The sequence below is a fragment of the Melanerpes formicivorus genome, unplaced genomic scaffold (assembly GCF_026170545.1).
Source record: "Melanerpes formicivorus ecotype bairdi unplaced genomic scaffold, bMelFor1.0.p_v2 SCAF_61, whole genome shotgun sequence".
In the NCBI taxonomy this organism is placed as follows: Eukaryota; Metazoa; Chordata; class Aves; order Piciformes; family Picidae; genus Melanerpes; species Melanerpes formicivorus.
Genome location: NW_027142413.1, coordinates 1,074,802 through 1,099,299, shown reverse-complemented (window position 1 = coordinate 1,099,299; position 24,498 = coordinate 1,074,802). Strand labels below are relative to the sequence as shown.

General features: G+C 40.4%; 1 protein-coding gene across 2 annotated transcripts in view; it reads right to left on the bottom strand.

Annotated features, from left to right (window-relative positions):
- Positions 1 to 24,498, bottom strand: part of RETREG1 (reticulophagy regulator 1) — a 65,928-nt gene that overhangs the window by 19,500 nt on the left and 21,930 nt on the right. The window contains exon 1 of one of the 2 annotated variants that reach the window (XM_068161977.1): positions 4,558 to 4,731. The exons of the other annotated variant lie outside the window; for it this stretch is intronic. Coding sequence (XP_068018078.1) covers positions 4,558 to 4,592 — 35 coding nt within the window. The 5' untranslated portion in view covers positions 4,593 to 4,731. Of the gene's footprint in view, positions 1 to 4,557; positions 4,732 to 24,498 lie in introns of those variants that run through there. 2 annotated transcript variants of the gene reach the window in all.

Sequence of the window (24,498 nt, the reverse complement as noted above, 5' to 3'; positions counted from 1 at the left end):
ACCCATGTGGCTAATTAAAAAGGTGATCATGTAGAACTGTGCTTTATTCTGTGCCACTTCTGCATACTATGCAATCGTTAAGTACACTAAAATAATTATACATGTGTCATGTGGCTGTGAATCACTGTGACATCATGTAGGATACTGCTTGCTTCAAAGAGTTCCACAAAATGCTTCTGCATCACCAAACGAAGGAGGAACCCAGGAAGCATCCACAAATACACTTCACTATTTAATTTTAGGGAGAATCTTCATCTGCAACCTTTTTACTATAAACTCTACAAACTTTTCTAATAGAAATCTCTCTGGCTTGTAGATGCCTATATGCACTTTATTTCCCACAGCTAATCTATCAGTGCTGTACAGGTTTAGACTTTCACCCACATATAATGCTGTGGCAAACATCCTTTAACCAATCACATATGATATCCTACAGCTTGAACACACTTGGAATAGCTAAGATATGCTAAGTTAGACAAATTATGTTTTTAATTTGAAGCTGGATGGTTCCATCTCTTCTATTCAAGTATAAAGTTAGTCATCTTAGTAAGGAGCTGTATTGTCACTAGCTGATCAGATACAAACTGATTAACTGCAAATTTTGAAGGTGATTCCAACACACAAGTTCCTCAACAGACCAGGGTATAGCTTGTTACCACTTTTTGCTGAATGTCCTGCTATAATAAATAAAATTTAGGGCATTTCATTGTCCTAGGCAGACTCTTCTAAGTAAACTGATAGGTCAGTTCTCAGGGGAAACCCTTCCTCTGAACTGTAGTACTCTTGTCCAGCTCCTCTGAGAAGAGCACTAGCTGCTCCAGTTGGAGGTCATTCAAAACAGAAATATGATCTGATAGTCAAGTGCTATTACTCCAAAGTCATGACTTGGTCATAAGTGTAGATTTTTTTGTAATGTCTCTCCTTGCAAGAAAACTGAATGTTTCAGTGCTACATAAATACTGTCACAGACTTGCTTTCTGTTTAGCAAAAACTATAATGCTATCACTATATGCTGTTGTCTTTTTACCAAGACAACAGATAGGATGTTCCTGGTCAGCTTCCTATTCATAGTACACTAGTTTTGCTCAGAAGAGTAAGGAAGCCGTATTTGTATCAGCAGGAACATACAGTTCTGTTTGCAGAACCTTAAACAACTCTGTTCAGCTGTTGGAAGCAATTCTCTCACATTTTTCTCACATAAGACAACTCATATAACCCCTTTTCACAAAATCAATTAATTTTCCTCCCTCAGCCTCCACATTCTTCAGCTAGGATACTCCTAGTTCAAGGCCTCTCAAAGTTAAACAGCTAGGAAAGATGAGCTGAACATTCCTTGAGTTAGAGAGCAGATGCACACAATAAAAGGGAAAATTTGACTTTCAAGTACCAAAGCAGACTTCGAACCTGCAAAAACAAGAAAATCACTTTTTGTGTAATGTTAACAAGACAGTTTTAACACTTTCTGTGTAGAATTTCACTGTCTTTTTTTTCAGTGTGTTTTAATGTATTTTGTAGGAGCTGATGATCACTGTGATGCATTACTGAAAGTTCCTGGCCTATGCTAATCACCTGTTGCCTCCATTCAGGCACTGAATGAGCAGAAAAAGCAAATATTCTTATATAATTACAAATATGGTTTGAGTAATTAAATAAAATGGAGATTTGACTTTTAACAGGATGTTCATTTTTTAAAGTTCAAGCACATACTATGAAAGGCACTGTAGTTCAAAATAAGGTAGCTTTCATTCCCATTATTATTCATGTCAGAAAAGGTTCCTGTCTAGCAGTTTCGTGTACCAACCTTTTCAATAATAGGCAGGTGACAGCGATTAGAACAGAGGCATTCTTCTGATACAGGAAGTTACATGTTAGTATCTCTCTGAAGCACCTACAGTCATGTGCTTCTACCACTTCAGGACTGAATATTGGCAATATCTTTTATACACTCATGACCATCATTAGATTCCTGAGTTATTAATTTTTGTTTGATTTTTGTATAAAATCAATTCTGTCATCTTACACCAAACTAGAGAGGATCTGGTGGTAAAGAATGACTAGGGCAATAGGTCATCCTTATGCTAGACTGTTTTCAGTCCTTTATTTTTGAGCACATCTTTCTTGACTGTTCTTGATTTGCTGCCACCCAGGATTACATGACAAAATGAAAAAGAAGATATTAGTTGCTCCCTAGTGTTCATAAGTCAGCTTTTTTTACTAGCTTTACTAAGAAGTACTTGAGTGTATGTTCCTTTGTTTCTTATACATTTAAACTGGCAGTATGACTAACAAACTATTGACCAATGCCGCCTATTTAACTATGATGTTAGAAGCTTCATGAAATACACTTGTGATGCAATATAGCATGCTTTCTGAAGTAGGCCATGAACTTGAGAGGGGACAGGATGTGAGAAGTATTTGTTTGCATCTGAGAAGGAGCTACAAGGAAAACAGTGTGCTGGAAATTATTTGTGTACAAAGCTCATTCTATAGCTTCTACAAAAACACTACTGCTCTCTTTTTTAAATATATAAGTCAGTAACTTTGACTCAGTGTGCCCTCCAAATTATCCCATTATCTGTACATTAATATTACTCTCTCTTCCTATACTATTCTGAAATGAATTGCTCTAGTACAATTCCAGTATTTTTCCAGTATGGTTCCCATAGCTCCTCCTTCCATTGTTTAAAACTTGGACCCAAATACTCTGACCTCTACCAAATCTCATTAAAACTTCTGCAGGAATGCTCTCCATTTATATCTGATTTGTTATCCCTATGAGGGCTAAAAGGCAAATTAATTCCAGAAAAAAATTGGAATCTTTTGATTAAACTATTTTCTCAACCTTTTCTTCTCAATAGTAAGCACACAAAAGGCTGACTTAAGATTAGGGTCAATTAATTTAATGATAGTTTCAGAAATAACAAATAGGAAGAGGAGGCCTATTATTATGCTTTTTCAGAAACATTCATCCCTTCTTGTTTAAGAAAAATCCCACAAGCAAAGTAAACAACTTTGTTTCACAGAAACCTGAAGTCTAAGAGGTTTAGATCTAGTACTATTTCTGTTTAACTGCCAATGCTAGCTACAAGCCTCTATAGAGAAAGAACCATGAACAAAGGAAGTAAGTTACAAAGCTTGCATGTTTTGCACAACAGTTGCATCCTTTTACATATTTGCAAACCCTACTCCCTTCTTTTTATTTTTCCAAACCATGAAGCATATCCTTTATAAATTTAATTTAAAACCCCCCACTATTATTACGACCTGAAATGTGTCATGCATTTGTGCTGCTTTCCTGTCCTAAACCCCATATAATTTAACAAACCAAAGATCCAGATAAACATTTTACAATGAATAGCAATCAGTGCTTTGGTGGCTATCAGTAATGAGTCAACATTCCTTAATCAAAAAGAAGAAAATGTGACCTACTAGTACAATTACCTTTAATCTATGTCATATATAGGGCACAACTTAGATCCCTGAAAACGGAAATGCGTAGGTGACCCCACCTTCAGAAAGACCCAGTTATGCCACCAGGGATCCAATCACCCACACTCAGCCAGTTAGGTGACCATGCCTGAATATACTAATCTACAACAGACAATTAGAAATGTCTTCTGTATCTCATCTGTATTACCACACCACATTGACATACATATTGGAATAGCATCCATGTAAATATACAATTTTAAATCTACCTAGAAGAAATCCAATTAAAAGCCATAATGAAATGCCCACCTCTGATTCTTGCAATTTCTTGTATTTGCCTCTTTATTCTTGCATTTTCTTAACTAACATGAAAAAAAAGGGTCTATTTTCACATACATTTTGCAATATCAAGTATTTCATTAACACCATTTCAGAGTCACAGTTTGATTGGCATCAAGACAGTAAAAACTGCAACTACAGAAAGACTATGTGGACAGTACAAAACCTAGATTTACAAACTCTGTCACAGACAAACATCAGTAGCATCCACTTTTAAAATACCTATTTTTACATCTGTCTATTTAGCTAAATTTAATGAGCATATTTATTCCATAGGAAATGTGCTGGATCACATCTGACAAAATAACATTTGTGAAATTTTTTAAACTTTAGATCCAATTACTTATTGTTATGACTGTTGGTTTTATTAGCTAATGAAGATAAAAGCTAGATTTCAGAAAGACAGGCATACCTCACAGGGACACAGTGCCCTATCTCATAGTAATGAGTAATGGTTCTGTCAGTAACGTACCTCTGAATAAACTATTTGTGTCTCTGACATTTTGAGGCTTGTAAGTAAGTCCCATGGCTGGGAAAAGTAAAACCATCCAGTATTTTTGTCCCTTCAGCTTTACTTTAAATAATACACAAGAGCTGTACATAAAAGCTGTCTTCTAAAAAGCCTTAGGTTAGGTTTAGCAGCAAATCCCTCAAGAATTAAGTGATGTGTTAAAATGCAGAGAAAACTCATCTTAGGCTGAGGACTCAGGAGTGCACACAGATCAGTCACACAAAGCCTTGGTCCATACTGTGCTGTATAAGAAGGCCATCACAATCAAGGTACAGTACCTTTCATCTTGTCCCAGATCCTCACTGTCTGGCATTTCAGATGTAAAAAGGAATTATATTTCTATCAATCTAGATAATCCAGGCAATGATCTTCTAGTCTGTTTTGTATTTTAGAAGAGATAGCCCAGGCACCTGTCCTGTTTGCGGCCAAGAAGAGCACTCCTTGCTCAGAGAGCAAGTGTTTACAAGACATCCTAGGTGCCTGCTGGTCTTGAATGAAGTTCAGAGCGTTCAACTTTGATTGGCCAAGGCTATAAATAAACAAGTTGTGACTCACCTCATGCACTATGACAGGGTGTTTAGTAGCAAGCAGAGCCAAAAGCAAAACAGGGTTTGTTTTTTTTAATCCTGTCTGTTCATGTGAGAGAAAATCACCACCCAGTTAGTACATTGTATTCTTCTGCTTCCACTGGCAATCTTCGTCAATGTCTCCCTGTTTTCTTAGGGGTGAGTGAGCAGCAACCAAAATGACAGGAAGGTAAAGGACACAAACTTTAAAGTAACAAGCTTCAAAGGTACAAGAACAAAGAGCTTACTCTACTGTAAAAATACCTTTTCCCTTGACACAATCTGATAGTCAAAAGCTATCAGAATTATATTCTCCGTTGGCCAAATTCACAGATTTAAAAATGCCCTTATCAATTCTTTTAAAATAAGGGACAGGAAGAGGAGTTTCCAATAAAGATTAATGCCATTGTTTTAAAGTTCGGATTTCAAGCTTGTCTGCCACAAGTCTTAGCTATCATGGGGACACCAGCAAATTGTACTGGAAAAGCCCTCAAAATGAAAGTATGACAACAGAAGGCAGCTTTCTGCCAAAATAGATCAAATGCTTCTGTGAACAGCCTAAGGTAAATTGACACATTCACTTTCCTCTATGGCTTTTTGCTGCGTGCATGACCGGGATTCTGTCACTCTAGCTACACCAGCTACATCTCTATTAATTTTCAACACCCTAGCAATCTTATCTGTGCTGATGACGCTTTGTCATGCAGCCCATGACACCATGCAGCTCATATGCATGCTGTTCAGCACTGCTTCTTCACATGGCTTCCATTAAACTGCTTGACCTATTGTACTTGTTATCTGCTTTCAAGCAGATACAGAAACCTTCACATAAATGATCCTTGTGGTCCCTTCCAACTGTGACTGATACTATGATACTATACTATGTCTTGTTGATTTTTATATATTTTTTAACAATCTGGAGATGTCACATCTTAGAAATAGTGGCTGGAGAGGGACCTAGGGGTACTGGTCGATGGTAGGCTGAACATGAGCCTGCAGTGTGCCCAGGCAGCCAAGAGGGCCAATGGCATCCTGGCCTGCATCAGGAACAGTGTGGCCAGCAGGAGCAGGGAGGTCACTCTGTCCCTGTACACTGCACTGGTTAGGCCACACCTCGAGTCCTGTGTCCAGTTCTGGGCCCCTCAGGTTAGGAAGGAGGTTGACTTGCTGGAACGAGTCCAGAGAAGGGCAACGAAGTTGGTGAGGGGTTTGGAACACAAGCCCTATGAGGAAAGACTGAGGGAGCTGGGGTTGCTTAGCTTGGAGAAGAGGAGACTCAGGGGTGACCTTATCACTCTCTACAACTACCTGAAGGGAGGTTGTAGACAGGCAGAGGTTGGTCTCTTCTCCCAGGCAGCCAGTACCAGAACAAGAGCACACAGTCTCAGGCTGCGCCGGGGAGGTTTAGGTTGGATGTTAGGAAGAAGTTCTATACAGAGAGAGTGATTGCCCATTGGAATGGGCTTTCCAAGGAGGTGGTGGAGTCACCGTCATTGGAGGTTTTCAGGAGGAGACTTGATGGAGTGCTTGGTGCCATGGGTTAGTTGTTTAGGAGGCTTGGATTGGTTGATGGGTTGGACACGATGATCTTGAAGGTCTCTTCCAACCTGGTTTATTCTAAATTCTAAAGCAGTTGTCTACCTCATAAATAATGTATAAAAATATAAGCAAAGATGGAACAAAAGTATGCCAGATTAAAAAACCCCAGCATCCTATATCTTTAATTTAGTAAGCTGTATCTGGGGTGCTTTGTGTGTAACACGTCATTTGCAGGAAAGATACTTAATTTTCAAAACTACAAAGGATTCTATCCTTTCTACTTATTTTAATATAAAATGCTTCAAAATTACTAAGGAAAGCTAGATAAAAATTACAAAAAATCCTCCAAATCATAGCTATTTCCATTGCATTATTTATATTTACTATCTATCTAAACTAGTAATATTATCTTAATTTTGCGGAATGATGAGAAAATAAACCGAAACAGGAACGCTGCCTATCTGTAAGTGACAGCTTTCTTAACTCTTCTCCCAACACTCCAGTTAGGTCCTTTTTCCTTTCCTTAACCTCACAGAATCACCCAGAATCACCAGCGTTGGAAGAGACCTCAAAGATCATGAAGTCCAAGCTGTCACCACAGACCTCATGACTAAACCATGTCACCAAGTGCCACGTCCAATCCCCTCTTGAACACCTCCAGGGGTGGTGACTCCACCACCTCCCTGGGCAGCCCATTCCAATAGCAAATGACTCTCTCAGTGAAGAGCTTTCTCCTCACCACGAGCCTAAACTTCACCTGGCGCAGCTTGAGACTGTGTCCCCTTGTTCTGGTGGTGGTTGCTTGAGAGAAGAGACCAACTCCCTCCTGGCTACAACTACCCTTCAGGTAGTTGTAGACAGCAATAAGGTCTCCCCTGAACCTCCTCTTCTCCAGGCTCAACAATCCCAGCTCCCTCAGCCTCTCCTTGTAGGACTTGTGCTCAAGGCCTCTCCCCAGCCTTGTTGCCCTTCTCTGGACACGTTCAAGTGTCTCAATGTCCTTCTTAAACTGAGGGGCCCAGAACTGGACACAGTACTCAAGGTCACCCCATCTTCTATATTCATAACTTTCTTCAGTCTTTCACAAGACATGTTCTTTCTGAAGCAGTTTAATCATGCTGGACTTTGAAAAGAAAGTCAGGAATAAAGTCCTATGTCTAAATTACGCAAGGCAATAGATAAATATGCAATAAATGTCCTGTTGTACTGAACAGATGCATTCCGTGTTCATATTCCAATATAATCTGATACATATAAATTGCAATATAATTTCTGATAGTTATAGATGAAATAATAAGAGCCAAATTTCCTTAAATCTTATCCTGAAACAACAAAACTTCTAAATGAAAAAGTAATTCAAAAATAATAAAATGGTTTTGTGCAATGGATTTATTTTCAGATTAAAATTCTAAGTCATCTAATAAGGAAAAGAATAAAAATAAATAACTGAATCTGCACACACATGCAAAAGCATCAATCACAATTAAATGTAATACCAAAAATTAAAGCAGACAAAAGTAAACCCCTTGTGCAGCTTGAGTTGTTTTTGTTTGTTAACATGTAATCTAATACACTCTTAATCACATTTATTTACTATGTAAAATTTCTTTAAACAAAATGTTCTTTTTTAATGCACTTGATGATCAAAGTTAGGAGCTGAAAAGCTTTCTTTATCATGTTGATTCCTGTATTTGTTGTAGGACTCAATGACTTTGGATTGTCCTGCATCTGGGTCCTGCATCTGGGTCGAGGCAATCCCAGGCACAAATCCAGGCTGGGCAGTGACTGGCTGGAAAGTAACCCTGAGGAGAGAGACTTGGGGGTGCTGGTGGACAAAAAGCTCAACATGAGCTCTCAGTGTGCACTTGCAGCCCGCAAAGCCAATCAGATCCTGGGCCGCATCAGGAGAAGTGTGGCCAGCATGTCGAGGGAGGTGATCCTCCCCCTCTACTCAGCTCTGGTGAGACCCCACCTGGAGTACTGCCTCCAGTTCTGGAGCCCCTATTACAAGAGGGATGTGGAGGTGCTGGAACGTGTCCAGAGAAGGGCCACAAGGATGATCAGAGGGCTGGAGCACCTCTCCTATGAGGACAGACTGAAGGAGTTGGGGCTGTACAGTCTGCAGAAGAGAAGGCTCCCAGGTGACCTCATTGTGGCCTTCCAGGATCTGAAGGGGGCCTACAGGAAGGCTGGGGAAGGACTTCTCAGGATCTCAGGTAGTGATAGGACTAGGGGGAATGGAATGAAGCTGGAGGTGGGGAGATTCAGGCTAGATGTGAGGAGGAGGTTCTTCCCCATGAGAGTGGTGAGACCCTGGAATGGGTTGTCCAGGGAGGTGGTCGAGGCCCCGTCCCTGGGGGTGTTTAAGACCAGGCTGGATGAGGCTCTGTCCAGCCTGATCTAGTGTGGGGTGTCCCTGCCTATGGCAGGGGGGTTGGAACTAGATGATCATTGTGGTCCCTTCCAACCCTGAATGAAACTATGAAACTATTGTTCATTTCTTTGTCACACTCTGCAAACAATGCCTCTTGCTACAGGAGAACTCTTCTCCAGCTCTCAGTGAGGTAAGGAAGGTTTATTTACTTATTGATAAGCAAGTCCTAGAAATACTCGGCTCAAATGTGTTTACTAGATGAGTACATAAAATTTCAAGGACCTGTTAAACTGGAAGTAGAATATTTATAAACCACTTCAATACTCAGTTAGTTTCTACTGGTATCACTGCTCATCATTTTTGCAAATTACACTTCAGAACAGCATGAGCACATAATTAGCCAGTCAGCTATCACACTACAGTATTGTGCTTAGTATCACTACCTAGAAAATTAATCCATTTTTTAATCATTCTGAATTCTTCTACACCTGAGGGAATTAGACCTTGTACTGGCCCATCTGGAGGTTTCCAGCAGACTGAGCTCCAGCCTGTTTCACAGCCACATGACATGGAATGACCTTTCGAAATACGCTTGAGTAGATCGGCAGCAGGTAAGCCAAAGTACTGTACTGAATGAGGCCAAAGGGCATCTGGCATACTGCATCCAAAAGAGCAGCCTAAGGAAGAATAAAATGCTGCCTTCTCCAGATAGTGTTCCAGACTCCAACTTGTAACTCATGGGTTTCTTGAACCAGCAGTGTCATCTATATTTTTACCTCCAAGTGGATTTCCACCCTGTGATATCATCTGTAACATCATGTGGCAAGGATTTCTGCATACTAACTACATACTGTTTGAAAAAACCCAACCCACCAAACTCCACCCACTTTTGTTCTTTCTGATCTAGTCATTTCAACTAATTTCTAAGTTACCTACTGAAACATGTAGGTGGCAGTTATCTCTCTTTAGCTTCTCACAGCTATTTATCAGTTTTGCACATCATTACCATATGTTTTTTGATGGGGCTGCAGAATTGCAAAGTGGAGCTGCTGAACCGAAATGTGGAGCTGCCTAGAAAAGAGCTTGCCTGGTACTAGAATTGCTAAAAACTAGTCTTGAACGTTTTCAACATAGAAAACTCAAAATGATTAGAAATGACAGCAGTGAGGAAGGAGAAGCTCTTTGCTAGACACATTATTTTTCAGGGAGTTCTTATTTCCTTGCTTAGTTTCAGCTAATGCCACAACTTCCTGAATTGCAGCAGACTTTGGTCAGTCCTCTCTGTTACTTCCGAGTTCCTTCTTGCCATCTCTGAGGCCTCAATTCACATGACTAATTCCTGCTCTTGTCAGCAACTTTTCTTGAGCTGCTGTCTTTTCCAGCCTTCCTCATAAGAAAGAACAATCCCTTCCAGCTTGCAGTGAGTTCTTCCCCTTAGCCCTGTTACTTCTGAAAGGAATGTGAAAGAACCTGACTTTGTAATCAAAAGATAAAAGATACTATTGATACTATTGATCATATTTTAGAACAAGAAGGAATGGCCTCGAGCTGTGCCTGGATAGGTTTAGACTGGACATTTGCAAAAAAATTCTCACAGAAAGAGCAGTCAAGCATTGGAATGGGCTGCCCAGGGAGGTGGTGGAGTCACCAAGCCAGGACATTTGGATGTGGTGCTTGGGGCTATGGTTTAGGGGTGAACCTTGTAGAGCAGGGTTATTGGTTGGACTTGGTGATCCTGACAGTCTTTTCCAAACTGAATGTTTCTGTGATTCTGTGATGTTTTGCTCTTGGTCAGCTCATTCAGCTTTAAAAGCCCTATTTTGCTCACTTGTTTAATGCATCTAACCTGTTCCATGCCCTCAAACATCCTTGCAGTTCTTTTCCAAACTCTTCCCATGTTTACTATAAACCGACATAAGGTAGGAGAGAGCAGAAATGTATACCATTGTTCCTGGTAAGTGCATACTATTGATTTATTTATTTTGATCCTTTTTATAAGTTGTTTCTCACTCTCTGTTGGGACTCATTATCACATTTTTACAGCTTTTCAGAGGACATGGTCTTCTTTATTTTATTTGGATAACTTTAAGAATTAATCTGTATTTCTGTCCATCTCCATTAACCTATTTTTTGACTAAACAGACCTCTTCTAGACCTTTCTCCAAACTTTCTTGAGAGCTGATAAGTAATGGCTCTCTTTACCATTACATATTGATACTTCAGAAGATGTGCTGGCACAGAGACCACATGCCAGCTTGACATATTGCTTGATTTTACCAGTTTTGCTCTTGCTGAATACAGATTTTGATTGAACATGTATCATAATCATCAAGTAAATGACCTCCTGCCTGAACAGTATAGACATATATGTGAAATTTTCCTTTTACTAGGCAGGCACCAAAGACTTCAGAAGAAGCTATCAGCATAAGGAGGAAAATAAAAGCTATGTTCTTGCAAGAGACATAAAATTAGCCTCAATCACTACCTGTGATAATTGCAAATAGTGTCAGACACATTTTTTGAGGTACTCAAGTACTGAAAATGCTCAAGGGCTTTAGCAGATGGGTGCAAGGCAGAGTGCTACCCGTGAGAGGTACAAGAGGGATGATCTGGCATTGCATAGTAGATGGTGTACCCCACGCTATCTGCAAGCTTTCAAAGATTTTAAGTAGTAATAGACTCATAGAGTGGTTTGGGTTGGAAGTTGCCTGTGGACATTTTAGCTGAACAACCAGCTCCAGAAACTAGTTACAATCACTGCTGCCTTCTGTATGTCTCCTCATCTAAAAGGAGAGTTCAACATAGAACCCTGTTTTAATTACTGAGCTATGAACAAGTGCCACTTCTAGTAACATGGATGAAATAATAATGAACACCATACTATACATGTAAGGACATTCAAAAACCCCTGAACTAACTCCTAACAAAAAAATCACACTCCAAAAATAAGATCTAGCTCAGTTCCTATTTCCAGAAGGGGTGGAAAGTCTAGCATTTTACTTTTTGTAGGTGGTTTATGCTGACATTATTTTCAGCAAGTGCATGTATTTAAAAATTACCATAACTGTCAAAGGCATGTTTAGGATTAAGACTAATTTGAAATTCATGTTTCTGCTAATGAAAAAATTCATATTAATAACATACATCAGTCACCTGAAGTGGAATATTCCCCTGCTTTTTCAATACAGAAAACTCAATGTAATCCTCACATTCCTGTGTACAGGCATGTGTATATATTTATAAGCACAGACACATGAAAGTGTATGTTTTACTATATTTCATCAATTTGAAGGGCACATCCAATTCTCCCATGTTTTCAACATTCATACTGAATGATATCTGTCCCCAGGTTTTGCTATTTCCTTCAAAATCTTCATCTTAAGTATTTATGAGAAAGCACCCCTTAGAATATTTCACGTTAGAAGAGGATACTTCTGGTGGATACTATGGTGATCCATAAGGATCACCAAGTCCAACTCCCAGGATGTTCTGTAGATGTTCCTATAGAGCAGGGAAATCTGAGGGTGAAAAAACAGTGCTGTAGTCAGGCTTCTACTTTAGTCCAGGGAAGTGAGTTTTTGTTATTAAAAAAACAGCCAATAAACCAAACCAAGACAAAGCCAAAGCCAAAACCAAGCCAACCTTAATCAGGAAATAGTCCGAGCACTGTGAATACTTAAATCTTTCAACTATTTTTCTCCATCTCATTTCAGTGACTAGCAGAAAAATAGAAACGCCCCAGAAAACTGATTTCCATGTGCTAAATATATTATTTAAAAAAAACCCAACAACTCTTTAGTGTGTTCTTTGTTTGATTATTGATTAATGTAAGAAATACTTTCCAACCTGGAAAGTAACAAAGTATTTGAAACTAAGAACAAAATTCTGTTTATGTGTCCTTATCAGAAAGTTCTTTATACTTCTATTTATCATCAGATTAAGGAGTTTTCAGGTGAATTACCATGGTTTGAGACACTGGTTGTAATAAAAAAGAATCTAAGCCATCTAACAAGTTAGGACAGAAGCTGCCAAGTTATGCATCCTAGGAAAATTGTCTGCTGATGGTGAGCTCACATTGGAAACAGTTTTGTTCCTCTATAGCCCTGACGTGAAAATGTCATACAATAATTGTTCAGACACGTTTGGAATCTTCCTAACAATATGCAGGCAACAGTCTTACATGCTTTTATCTCCACCTGTGTTTCAAGAAAACACATACATGCATTCAGATGAAAGTTCTTAAAAATGTCTGGAATACTACTTTGTAAATAATACCAGACATGTAAACCTCAAATATTACTGCTCTGATTGATTTGATTACTCTGATCAATTTTATTACCCTGATCTCATGTCTAAATGCATAAAGGCAAGTTATGAAGGCACACATTGACCTTGCAACTTCCATGGAATGTGGTGAGAGCAACAGACTCTCAGTCTAAAATTGGGCAACAGCTATCTCACATGCCCTTCTGGGATTTCTCAGACTAACATTTATATACATTTTAATAACAATGTATACAAATGCAGAAATAGATGAATTTATTTCAGTCTTTCTGTTACTTAACTGAATAGAAAGTCAATGCTTGTAATTCTTTTAATAAGAGCAGTGATACCGAGTCAGCCAAAGGTCCATCTGGCCCTATGCCCCACGCCTCTCTTCTATAGTTGCCAGAAGTAAATACCAGGGGATACCTAAGCAACTGAGTAAGAACACGGGAAAATACATCATAATGCCTCCAACAATCTGCAACTCAAGGACTTTCAATGCCAGAGGTGGTGATTTTTTATTCAATAGCCTTCAATTAATTTTCATTGTCCTGTAATTTATATTTTTAGTACACATATAGTTCTAACAGTCCTGTGTCAAGGATTTCTAAAGCTTAATTTAATCTTATTTTTCCTCATCCTGCTCCCTGCTGTTTTGACACTGCCTCATGCCAATAGCATAAGAGATAAGGCATGTTCCTTATGATATCTTAGAGATCTCTATGATATTTTCCCATAATTATTCCTTTTCTCTTTTGAAAAGTCCTTTCTAATTTACTTGGTCTTTATGTGGAAAGAGTTCCTTGTATTCCCTCTACCTTACTGCACTAGTATGAACCTTTTTCTCCTCTCTCTTTTTCTGATATTAACAGTAGTTTTGGTCTGTTGATCAATGCTGGTTTTGTATTCAGGCATAACTTTACAGTTACCTACATTGAATTTCTTAGGCCATTTTACTGTGAAAGAATCCTGTAAGGATCTTCTGAAATTTTTCATAGTCAGTCCTTGTCTTCATTTCGTTTAATATTTTGGAACCTCTAGCAGACCTATCTGACCATGACATGTTATAGAGTTTAATATCAACAGACAAAGAAGCAGGATGATAGGTAAAAATTCAACCCCAGACTTTATGAGGGCTAATTTTGCCTTCTTCAAGACACTACTTAGAAATATCCAGTGGACTAGGGCTCTAGAAGGAAGGGCGGGGGGGCAAGAGAGATGGTTAATATTCAAACATTATTTCCTCCAAGCTCAAGAAAAATTTATTCCCTTGAAGAAAAATCAAATAAGGGAGGCAGAAGACCTGTATATTTAAGTAAGGAGCTCTTAGAAAAACTCAAAAAGAAAAAGGAGGTTTACAGTATGTGGAAAAAAGGTCTGGTCAATTGGGAAGATTATAGAAATATAGCCAGAAAATTTAGAAATGCAACAAGGAAGGCCAAGGCCCTCTTGGAACTCAGTCTTGCCAGGAGCTGAAAGAGAACAAGAAGAGCTTTTTCAAATACAACAACGACAAAAGGAAGAGCAGGGAAAAGGTAGCTCCACTACTGAATGACATGGGAGATATGGTAACTGATGATGCTGATATGGCAGAGTTGCTGAACGCTTTATTTGCCTCCTAAGACCTGCCCTCAGGAACCTCAGTCTCTGGAAGCAAGGGAGCAGAACTGGAGGGAAGAGGATATTCCACTGGTCAGTCAGGACTGGGTTAGAGATCTCTTATACCAACTGAAGACAAACAAATGCATGGGCCCCGATGGGATGCATCCACAAGTACTGAGAGAGCTGGCTGATACTGTTGCTGAACCTCTCTTCATCATCTTTGAAAAGTCATGGAGAACAGGAGAGGTCCCTGATGACTGGAAGAAAGCAAATGTCACTCCAGTCTTCAAAAAAGGCAAGAAGGAGGACCCAGGTAACTACAGACCAGTCAGCCTCACCTTCATCCCTGGAAAGATGATGGAGCAGCTCATCCTGGAGGTCATCTCTAACCACATGGAAGACAAGAAGACTATCAGGAGTAGGCAACATGGATTTACCAAGGGGAGATCCTGCTTGACTAATCTGATTGCCTTCTATGAAACCATGACCAAATGGGTAGATGAGGGAAAAGCAGTGGATGTCGTATACCTTGACTTCAGTAAGGCTTTTGATACTGTCTCCCATAATATACTCATAGAAAACCTCAAGAAATGCGGCATAGACAGCTGGTCTGTGAGGTGGATTGAAAACTGCTTCTGCAACAGAGTTCAGAGGGTTGTCATCAGTGGCACAGACTCAACTTGGAGGCCTGTGGCCAGGGGTGTTCCCCAGATACCAGTACTGGGTGCAGTTTTGCTCACCGTCTTTATCAACAACCTGGATGAGGGGATTGAAGTGTACCCTCAGCAAGTTTGTTGATGAGACAAAACTGGGGGGGAGGGGGTGGGGGTGGGAGGGTGTGGCCAACACCCCGTCAGGCTGTGCAGCCATCCAATGAGATTTGGACAGGCAGGAGAGCTGGGTGCTGGCAAAGCTCAGGTCCTGCATCTGGGCAGGAATAACAGCAGGCACTAGTATAGGTCAGAGGCTGCCCTGCTGGAAAGCAGCTCCATGGAGAAAGCCCTTGGAGTCCTAGTGGACAGCAAGTGCTCCATGGAACAACAATGTGCCCTTGTGGCCAAGAGAGCAAATGGTATCCTGGGGTGCATCAAGAAAAGTGTGTCCAGCAGGTCTAGGAAGATTCTTCTCCCCCTCTACTCTGCCCTGGTGAGAGCACGCCTGGAATACTCTGACCAGTTTTGGACTCCCCAGTTCAAGAGAGACAGGGATCTGCTGGAGAGAATCCAACAGAGAGCCATGAAGATGATTAGGGGATTTAAGCATCTCCCCTGTGAAGAGAGACTGAGATCCTTGGGGCTGTTAAATTGAAGCATGAAATAATTTCAGTCAGTAAACATTCAACATCTGTCACTGACAGAAAAAGAAAAGTAAGAAGACTCAGGGAAGAGATACTAAAATGTTTCCAAATGGCTGAGCTGCTTTACTCAACTTTATGTTAAAACACCTAGAAGAATAGAACATGTTATTCTGCTGACAGGCTCACGTGCTTCAGCAAAACTGTTTGCCAGGGCATTCCTTACTAAATTAGTGACTAATCAGATGTTGTGCTAGGAAACACACCCTCATCTGTTACAACAACACAGGCATCTGCAACATAACAAAAAACCAAACAAACAACCCCCCCTCACTCCCCCCAAGACTGTAGGTTCTCATGCCCTCTGTAAATGATTTCCACTATGTGTTTTGTAAAGGTCAAAACTCAACTACCACATAAACTCAACTCTGCTTACTCTGATCTTTCTTGCGACTGTCACTCTTCTAAAGGCTCCAAGCAATGACATCCTCTTCCTTCCATGGCAATGACTAGTCTGTATTTATACTTTCTTTGTTTCATTAATCATAAATGTTTGGTGATTCTTTTATCAAGTCCTCAACCAAAAACGCTTCTTTATTCTTCCTTCTTATTAGGCTCAACTTTCCAGTTTAGAATTTGAGAATTTGTCAGGAATGGGGTCAGTAGGCAGTTAGGAGACAGGCAGATATTTGCTCTTTGTGAAAAACAGCAGTTTTACAAAACTGACAATGTAATGTCTGTATTCTGCTTCCTACTGAGGGCACACTGCATGGTATAGCATGATACAGTTTTCAATCTTTGCTATTGTTGCTGGGATATAAAACAGCACAAAATGTTATTCAAATACTTCAGTTTCTCAAACTACATATAACAGTACAGAAAGGCAAGCTTTCTACGGAGAGAAAAACATACTGACTCAGTGACTTGGGTGTTAGACCTAGAAGCCTTTGCATTGTCTGTGGAATGACCTTTAAGCTGATTTCATAATGTGAAATCAGTCATTAGGGATCCCTGGCCCCAGAACCATCTCTGTACATCATGTATATATATTCTTATAACCAGATTGATGGTGATATGTGTGGCAACAACAAAACAAATCTGTGACTAGCAACAACTGTGACAAGAAATTGTGGAAACTAGGAGACAAATGGCAGATTTGGATATTTGGTTCAGTAACTTTTTTGTGTGGAACAAACCCTAATCATCTCAAAATATCAGAACCCTACTTTTCTGCCTACAGGAAACTGATAATATAGACAAATATGAAAAGGGGGAAAAGCTATTTTTACTTTCAGGAGAAAGTAATCTTTTTCATATTCTTGTGTTTGCCATAAGCCATACAATTTGCTTTGTCATGCAGTCTTTAGTGATGTGAAAATACAGAATATGGTTAAGCTTGCTACCTGTTTTTATGTAGGGTTTTTTATCAACTTTGACTTGGCTTGTGTTTAAGAAAAGCTATTCCAAAATGACACAGTCCACTTTTTTCCTAATCCTAAAAGCAGTCTCTCTATTTAAAGTAACACTGGGGGCTCCCTGAATGTTATAGTTTATAAATACCCATTAAGATGACAAGTCAAATGACTTCAGGATTGCAAGTTATCTCTCACAGTTGTTCAACTGTTAAAATGGAAAGTGGCAAGAATAGAATAAAAATACCTATGGTGAATGATACATGTGCAACGGAATAAACATAGGGAATAGGACACATGACCAGGTTAATGTTAATCTTTCCACTTAAATTTACTCTCTACAAATAATTTTGAAGGTCAGCTTTGTGAACTTCTTTCCTGATGAGCAATTTGAGGTCTGTTGTTCTGTTCAAAGCTATGCACTCACCAGAAATACAGTCTTCCTCTACTTACAATCTGTCTGGTACTTGCTTCCATGATATTCTCCTGGTCTAGGCATTAAAATAATTAATGCAAGTCACCTAACTATATTAGAGAGGACATTTTAAAATATATACAAAAGGTGAAAAATATAAATGTTACATTTGCAAGCAGACCAAATTGCTTAGGCAGGCAAATATTCCCCACAGCTCGTGGCATCAGACAGGCTGCTCCTGGACCAGGCAGTAGTTGAATTTATTGTATGGTATAACCCTACAAAGAGTTATGCAAAGGATCTTTTGACTGAATGTGAATTTTTTGTTCTCTTAACTGGGCTTGGGACCTTTCTTATCTAAAAATCACACAGTATCACAGTATCACAGTATCACTTAGGTTGGAAAGGACCTCGAGGATCATTGAGTCCAACCTATCAACACAGACCCCATGACTAGACCATGGCACCAAGTGCCACGTCCAATCTCCTCTTGAATGCCTCCAGGGATGGTGACTCAACCACCTCCCTGGGCAGCATATTCCAATGACGAATGACTCGCTTGGTGAAGAACTTCCTCCTCACCTCGAGTCTAAACCTCCCCTGGCACAGCTTGAGACTGTGTCCTCTTGTTCTGGTGCTGGTTGCCTGGGAGAAGAGGCCAACCCCTTCCTGGCTACAACCACCTTTCAGGTAGTTGTAGAGGGCAATGAGGTCACCCCTGAGCCTCCTCTTCTCCAGGCTAAACAATCCCAGCTCCCTCAGCCTCTCCTCATAGGGCTTGTGTTCAAGGCCTCTCCCCAGCCTTGCTGCCCTTCTCTGGCCATGTTCATGTGTCTTGACATCCTTCTTAAACTGAGGGGCCCAGAACTGGACACAGGACTCAAGGTGCGGCCTAACCAAAGCAGAGTACAGGGGCACAATGACTTCCCTGCTGCTGCTGGCCACACTATTCCTAATGCAGGCCAGGATGCCATTGGCCCTCTTGGCCACCTGGGCACACTGCTGGCTCATATTCAGGTGGCTGTCGATCAGCACACCCAGGTCCCTCTCTGTTTGGGAGCTCTCCAGCCACTCCAACCCCAGCCTGTAGCTCTGCATGGGATTGCCATAGCCAAGTGCAGCCCCTGGCACTTGGACTTGTTGAATGCCATCCCATTGGACTCTGCCCATCTGTCCAGTTGGTCAAGGTCCCTCTGCAGAGCCTTTCTACCCTCTGACTACCACCTGCTCCTAACTTGGTGTCATCTGCAAACTTGCTGATGACTGACTCGACCCCCTCATCCAGATCATCAATGAAGATGTTGAAGAGCACAGGGCCCAGCACTGATCCCTGGGGGACGCCACTGGTGACTGGCTGCCAGCTGGATGTGGCACCATTCACCACCACTCTCTGGGCTCGGCCAGCCAGCCAGTTCCTAACCCAGCACAGAGTGTAGTGGTCCAAGCCATGGGCTGACAGCTTAGCCAGCAGTTTGCTGTGGGGGACAGTGTCAAAGGCCTTGCTGAAGTCCAGGTAGACCACATCCACAGGCCTCCCCACGTCCACCAGACGGGTCACCTGATCATAGAAGGAGATCTGGTTGGAGAGGCAGGACCTGCCCTTCCTAAATCCATGTTGGAAGTGTATTATTGCTTCTTAATCAGTTCAAAGATACAATATACAGCTAAGGTCTACAAGTTTTACTGGGTCTGCCTAAGTTATTTGAAAACTTTTAACTAGAATATAACTACTAACTCTGAGAGTTGCCCTGAAAGCATTCCTCAGAAGAAATGGCTTTTTCTAGTGTCCACTGTCTGCAAAACTTTGGAATACAGTACCTCCGCTGTGACATAAAGAATTGAAGACTGCACTACAACCAGTAACCTAGTGTCACTTCTAGTGTACTGATATGCAGCTACATAGGATAGGATAGGATAGGATAGGATAGGATAGGATAGGATAGGATAGGATAGGATAGGATAGGATAGGATAGACCAGACCAGGTTGGAAGAGACCTTCAAGATCATTGCGTCCAACCTATTATCCAACCAAGCATCATATCAAGTCTCCTCCTGAACACTTCCAATGATGTTAACTCCACCACCTCCCCAGGCAGCCCATTCCAATGGGCAATCACTTTCTCTGTGTAGAACTTCTACATCTACATAGTCACAATTACAAATTTGGAGACATTCCACATGGATTCCCACCACAAATTAGAAAATCCCAAAATATCAAATGCATGTTCAAAAGTCTCTATGAATTAGGGAAGAGAGTTCAGGGTGATGACTGACAGGCAGGGAGTGACCTGCTCTTCTGTTCAGAGTGATGCCTCTGCATGTTCTTCTTTCCCTTCAAGAAGCAGTTTGTAACCTCGAATCCTTCAAGTGGAAGGCTCTTTGTACCCTATACAATGGGTCTTTGTCACTTTCCCCCACATAAACTTTATTCCAAGTTTCACTTTTTTATTGAGAAAATACCTGTCAATCACATCCTGGGACAGGTTTTCTTATGACACTATTTAGGTCATTAGCCAAAATAAGAGTATACCCTTCTACACCCTGGCTCTGAAGCATGCTATTTATAACAAACACTTTGTAAATACAAACAAGTCAAAAAAAGAAACAGTACAAGGGCTTTATTCAGAAAGCACAGTAGTACTCAGAATTGACAACAATATATAAATTGTGCCTGCCAGTAGCTGATAACTTCCAAGCAGCTTTGAAAAATAAATAGGGAAGGAATAAAAATGCTATGATTAGTATGAGAACTCTGATCTGCTCCAAAATGGTCAGAGAACATTTTCTTATATTCAGTATTGTGTCTTTTAATTCCTTTGATACTTTCAGAGGGGGTCTTGCACTCCACAACAAGCAAAGATTAATTGCTTGCTTCAGCAGGTGTCCCTGAAGGCAGACATAAAGAATTATCTGAGATGGATGCTACCAGCACAATTCCTCTGCAGCATTTTACATAGTTTTTCTAGAGATGTGTTCAGAGGCTTGAGAAATCAGCCCATGAAGATAGGACAGATATATACTTCAAGGTAATTTTGTAACTTTCATTGTATGTCCAAAGTGTGGCCCACCAGTCAAGACAGAAGAGTATGTTTTGTTGTCCCTGTAATTAGACTTCTGAAGCTTTATCTCTGCTGCTGAAAAATACTGGTGCCCATTTTGCTATATCAGTAAGAAATATGAAAATATTAAAAAGTGAAGGACATCTCCAAACTCCCTTACTGAAGTTCAGGAAAACTGGCAAACAGCACACATGTGTACCGTACAAGTCAGCACATTCTAATGCAGCACCTGCCGTACCTGCCTGTCTAAGATGGAACGGCAGATCTAAGAACTTGGTATTGAGGTAGTGCAAAGGTGAGAAAGGGACAAGTGGAGTGGAATAACTCCAGAATAACACTAAACATTTGGGCAATTTTCTCTGTTTTATTCCTCCACTTGCCAGCTCTACAGAATTTTCTATTCACTCTGTCCCTTTGTTTTCAATTCCCTTAGGCTTCCAGGAGTTTTGTTTACTTAGTGATGGAAACAAGCTAAACTAAAAAAACCCAAACCACCTACTATTCTGCATGTCTTGCATTCAGTGTTTATTTAATACTGTGATTAAAAGAAATTTCATCATTACAGTAAATATAGCAATAAAAACAGTACATGAGACAACCTAGAGGATGCTAGAAATCAGTGGGGAGGTTCCTTTTTTTTCCTAGTGATGATAGGTTTTAGCTGACATGCTGGCAGACATGACACAAGAGCTATCAGAACTGGATCAGCTCCGAGTTGGCACTTCTTAGGTTGTTTGTAGCATGCAGATTCACTGGGCTGTACTCACACAAACCTTTAATAGAACTACAGTTTGGACATAGCAGATCAAGATGTAAAACTTTCATGAATAACTGAACAGGGGCTGCAGTTCCATCATTAAAAAAACCCAAACCCCAATCATAGCAGAGTTGGCTTTACCAGATGTTGAAAACTGAAGAAATCTGCCTTATATTTCAACAAAAAATTGCAAACAAAGTCTGTATTTTCATCCTCCCATCACTATGGAGCTACCACTTTTGACTGAGTGCAACAGTTAATTTTTACCAATGAGTAACAATGGAAATTAACTACTGAGTCACTTTTGCACACAACACAGAATACCCTGCAGTTTGCAGAGACTACACTTACATGAGGTATTTATTTCCTGTACATAATCATTAATGCACTGACTTCACTTGAATAAAAGTCTTTTAAAACTAGTTTATTTAAGTATAGTAAAAATGTATGTTTCACTCTGCTGGGGCCCAGATGATCTTTTTTTTTCCAATATGGAGGCAAACCGGCAAAATCACAGAACCATTTAGGTTGGAAAACCTCTAAGATGAGGTTAATGACAATGCTAGGTATAAGTGTCTTTAGAAGCCTTAGCATGAAAACTCCTGAAGCTGTTCCATGAAACTACTATTTCTAACTTATTCAAGGAATAATAATTGTTTATCCCTGGGAAATGATTACTAGTATCTCCTGTCCATGAGACAAAAAACCAACTGTCAAATCAGACTGTGTGAGGTGCTCTTCTGCACCGTGATATTTTAATTAAATATTTTTATAAAGCCACTTTTGTTATCAAAAGAAAAGAAGAAAATGTCACAACGCCACAATGGCAATCTTCTGAACGACGCCTTAGTATCTTAATGCTGCAAAAGCCAAATACACAACAGCTTTGGTGAAGACAAGAGGTGATGAAGGCACCTCATATGGACCTCTACCTTTTCAGCACTGCTGGTGACTAGTTCACATCTCCTGTTTAGTAGTGTGCCAGTAGTCTCTTTCTGTTTCTGCTTGTTGTTAATGTGTCTGAAGAATCCTTTCTTGAAGTTTTTGACATCTTTGGCCAATTCCAGTTCAAGCTGAGTTTTTGCTTTTCTAACCACAATCTCTGCATTCCCCTCTCTATCTGAGAAGAGACTGATTACACCCATTATTTCTGTCAAATAGAGGAAAAACAGAAGGCCAAAATCCCTAGCTATTTCTCCCAGTGAGATAGATAGGATCTGCAAAGGCTGTGGAAATCTTTAAGCACACCAGATGCTTTCAGATTACATTGAAACAACTAAAGAAGAAAGTATTTGTACTCTGAAACCTATTTTTGTCTATTTATCTATCAGACTATATTCTCTCCTGTGCATTCCTGTAGCTCCAACAGGAAGTTTTTCTTCAGTCTCTTGCCACATTTCATGCAGCTGTGTACATCCATGTGAAGAATGGATATTGTTTGGATGACCAAACCAAAAATGAGGGGCTGTGCAACAGGAAGCGATACTGCTATTCCCATGTTTTGGTACTGACCGCCCCACGCGACGGGCCTCATTAGCTTTGTTCCCATCTATTAAGCAAATGGATTAACAAAGGAATTGGAAACACTTCTGTTACAATCTTGATTCTGTCTGGATTTCCTAATGGAAAAAGGCCTATTTCATAATCTGCAAAGACATCTCTTTGCAACACCCTGAAGGACAGGATTTTTGTTTTGAGGTACGATTAAGCAGGCTTAATATCCACCTTTATTATTTATTATTAAAATCTTCAAGGTCTCAAGAGTGATCTGAATACACAATCATACTATACTGTACACTAATCTCAGAGAAACTGCTTGCATAGACAGACAGAGGTAAATCTAGTCCCAATGCTTGTTTGTTGAGCCCTATGGATATTGGTGCTGCGGAATAGCATTCCAGCATGTTGCTGCAGAAGTCAGCTTCTTACTGCAACCAGAAGCATCAGTCAATGGCACCCTTAAGATAGACAGGCCTTCAGTCCAACAGGAATAATGATACAAGGGTTGTAAATGCTCTTTCTCATATCACCACCCTAAGCTTTCTGTATTCAAGGGAAATAAAAAGTCATGATTAAGGCACAACATATCTGACCATCCTAGAGAGATTTAATTTAGAACAAGATAAATTATGTTATACCTCTCACAAGGTACTTTAACACTCCCCTGAAAGCAGGCAGCAGTGGCTGTAGGAGTCCACAAGTATCACCACAGTCAACTCTCATAAAAGGCATTCATGAAGGAGGGATTGGAGGAGAGGGGTAGTGAGAAACAGGAATGTTCTAGGCTTGGTATGAAAAGATAACTCTGAAAGAATATTGCCTGGCAAGATACTGGAGCAGATCCTCCTGAGACTCTGCTAGGGCACATGGAAAACAAGGAGATGGTTGGTGGCAACCAACATGGCTTCACATGGCAAATCCTCTCTGACAAATTGTGTGGCTTTTTATAAGGAGGTCACAGCATCAGTGGATAAAGGAAGAGCAACTGACATCATCTTCCTGGATTTGTGCAACACGGTCAACATTGTCATGCACAACATCTTGGTCTCTGAACTGGATGGGCACAGATTTGATGGATGCACCATTTAGTGGATAAGAAACTGGCTAATTGGCTGCTCTCAGAGTTGCAAGCAATGGCTCAGCATCCGAATGGCGACCTGTGATGACTGGCATCCCTCAGGGATCAGTACTGGGACTGATGCTGTTTAACATCTTTGTTGGTAACATGGACAGTGAGACTGAGTGCACCCTCAGCAAGTTTGCTTAGACACAAGCTGTGTGGTGCAATCAACATGCTGGATGCCATACAGAGGAACTTGGACAGGCTGGAGAAGTGGGCCTATGCCAGCTTCATGAAGTTCAAAAAGGCTAAGTGCAAGGTCCTGCACCTGGGTCAGGGCAATCCCAAGCACAAATATACGCTGAGTGTTGAGCA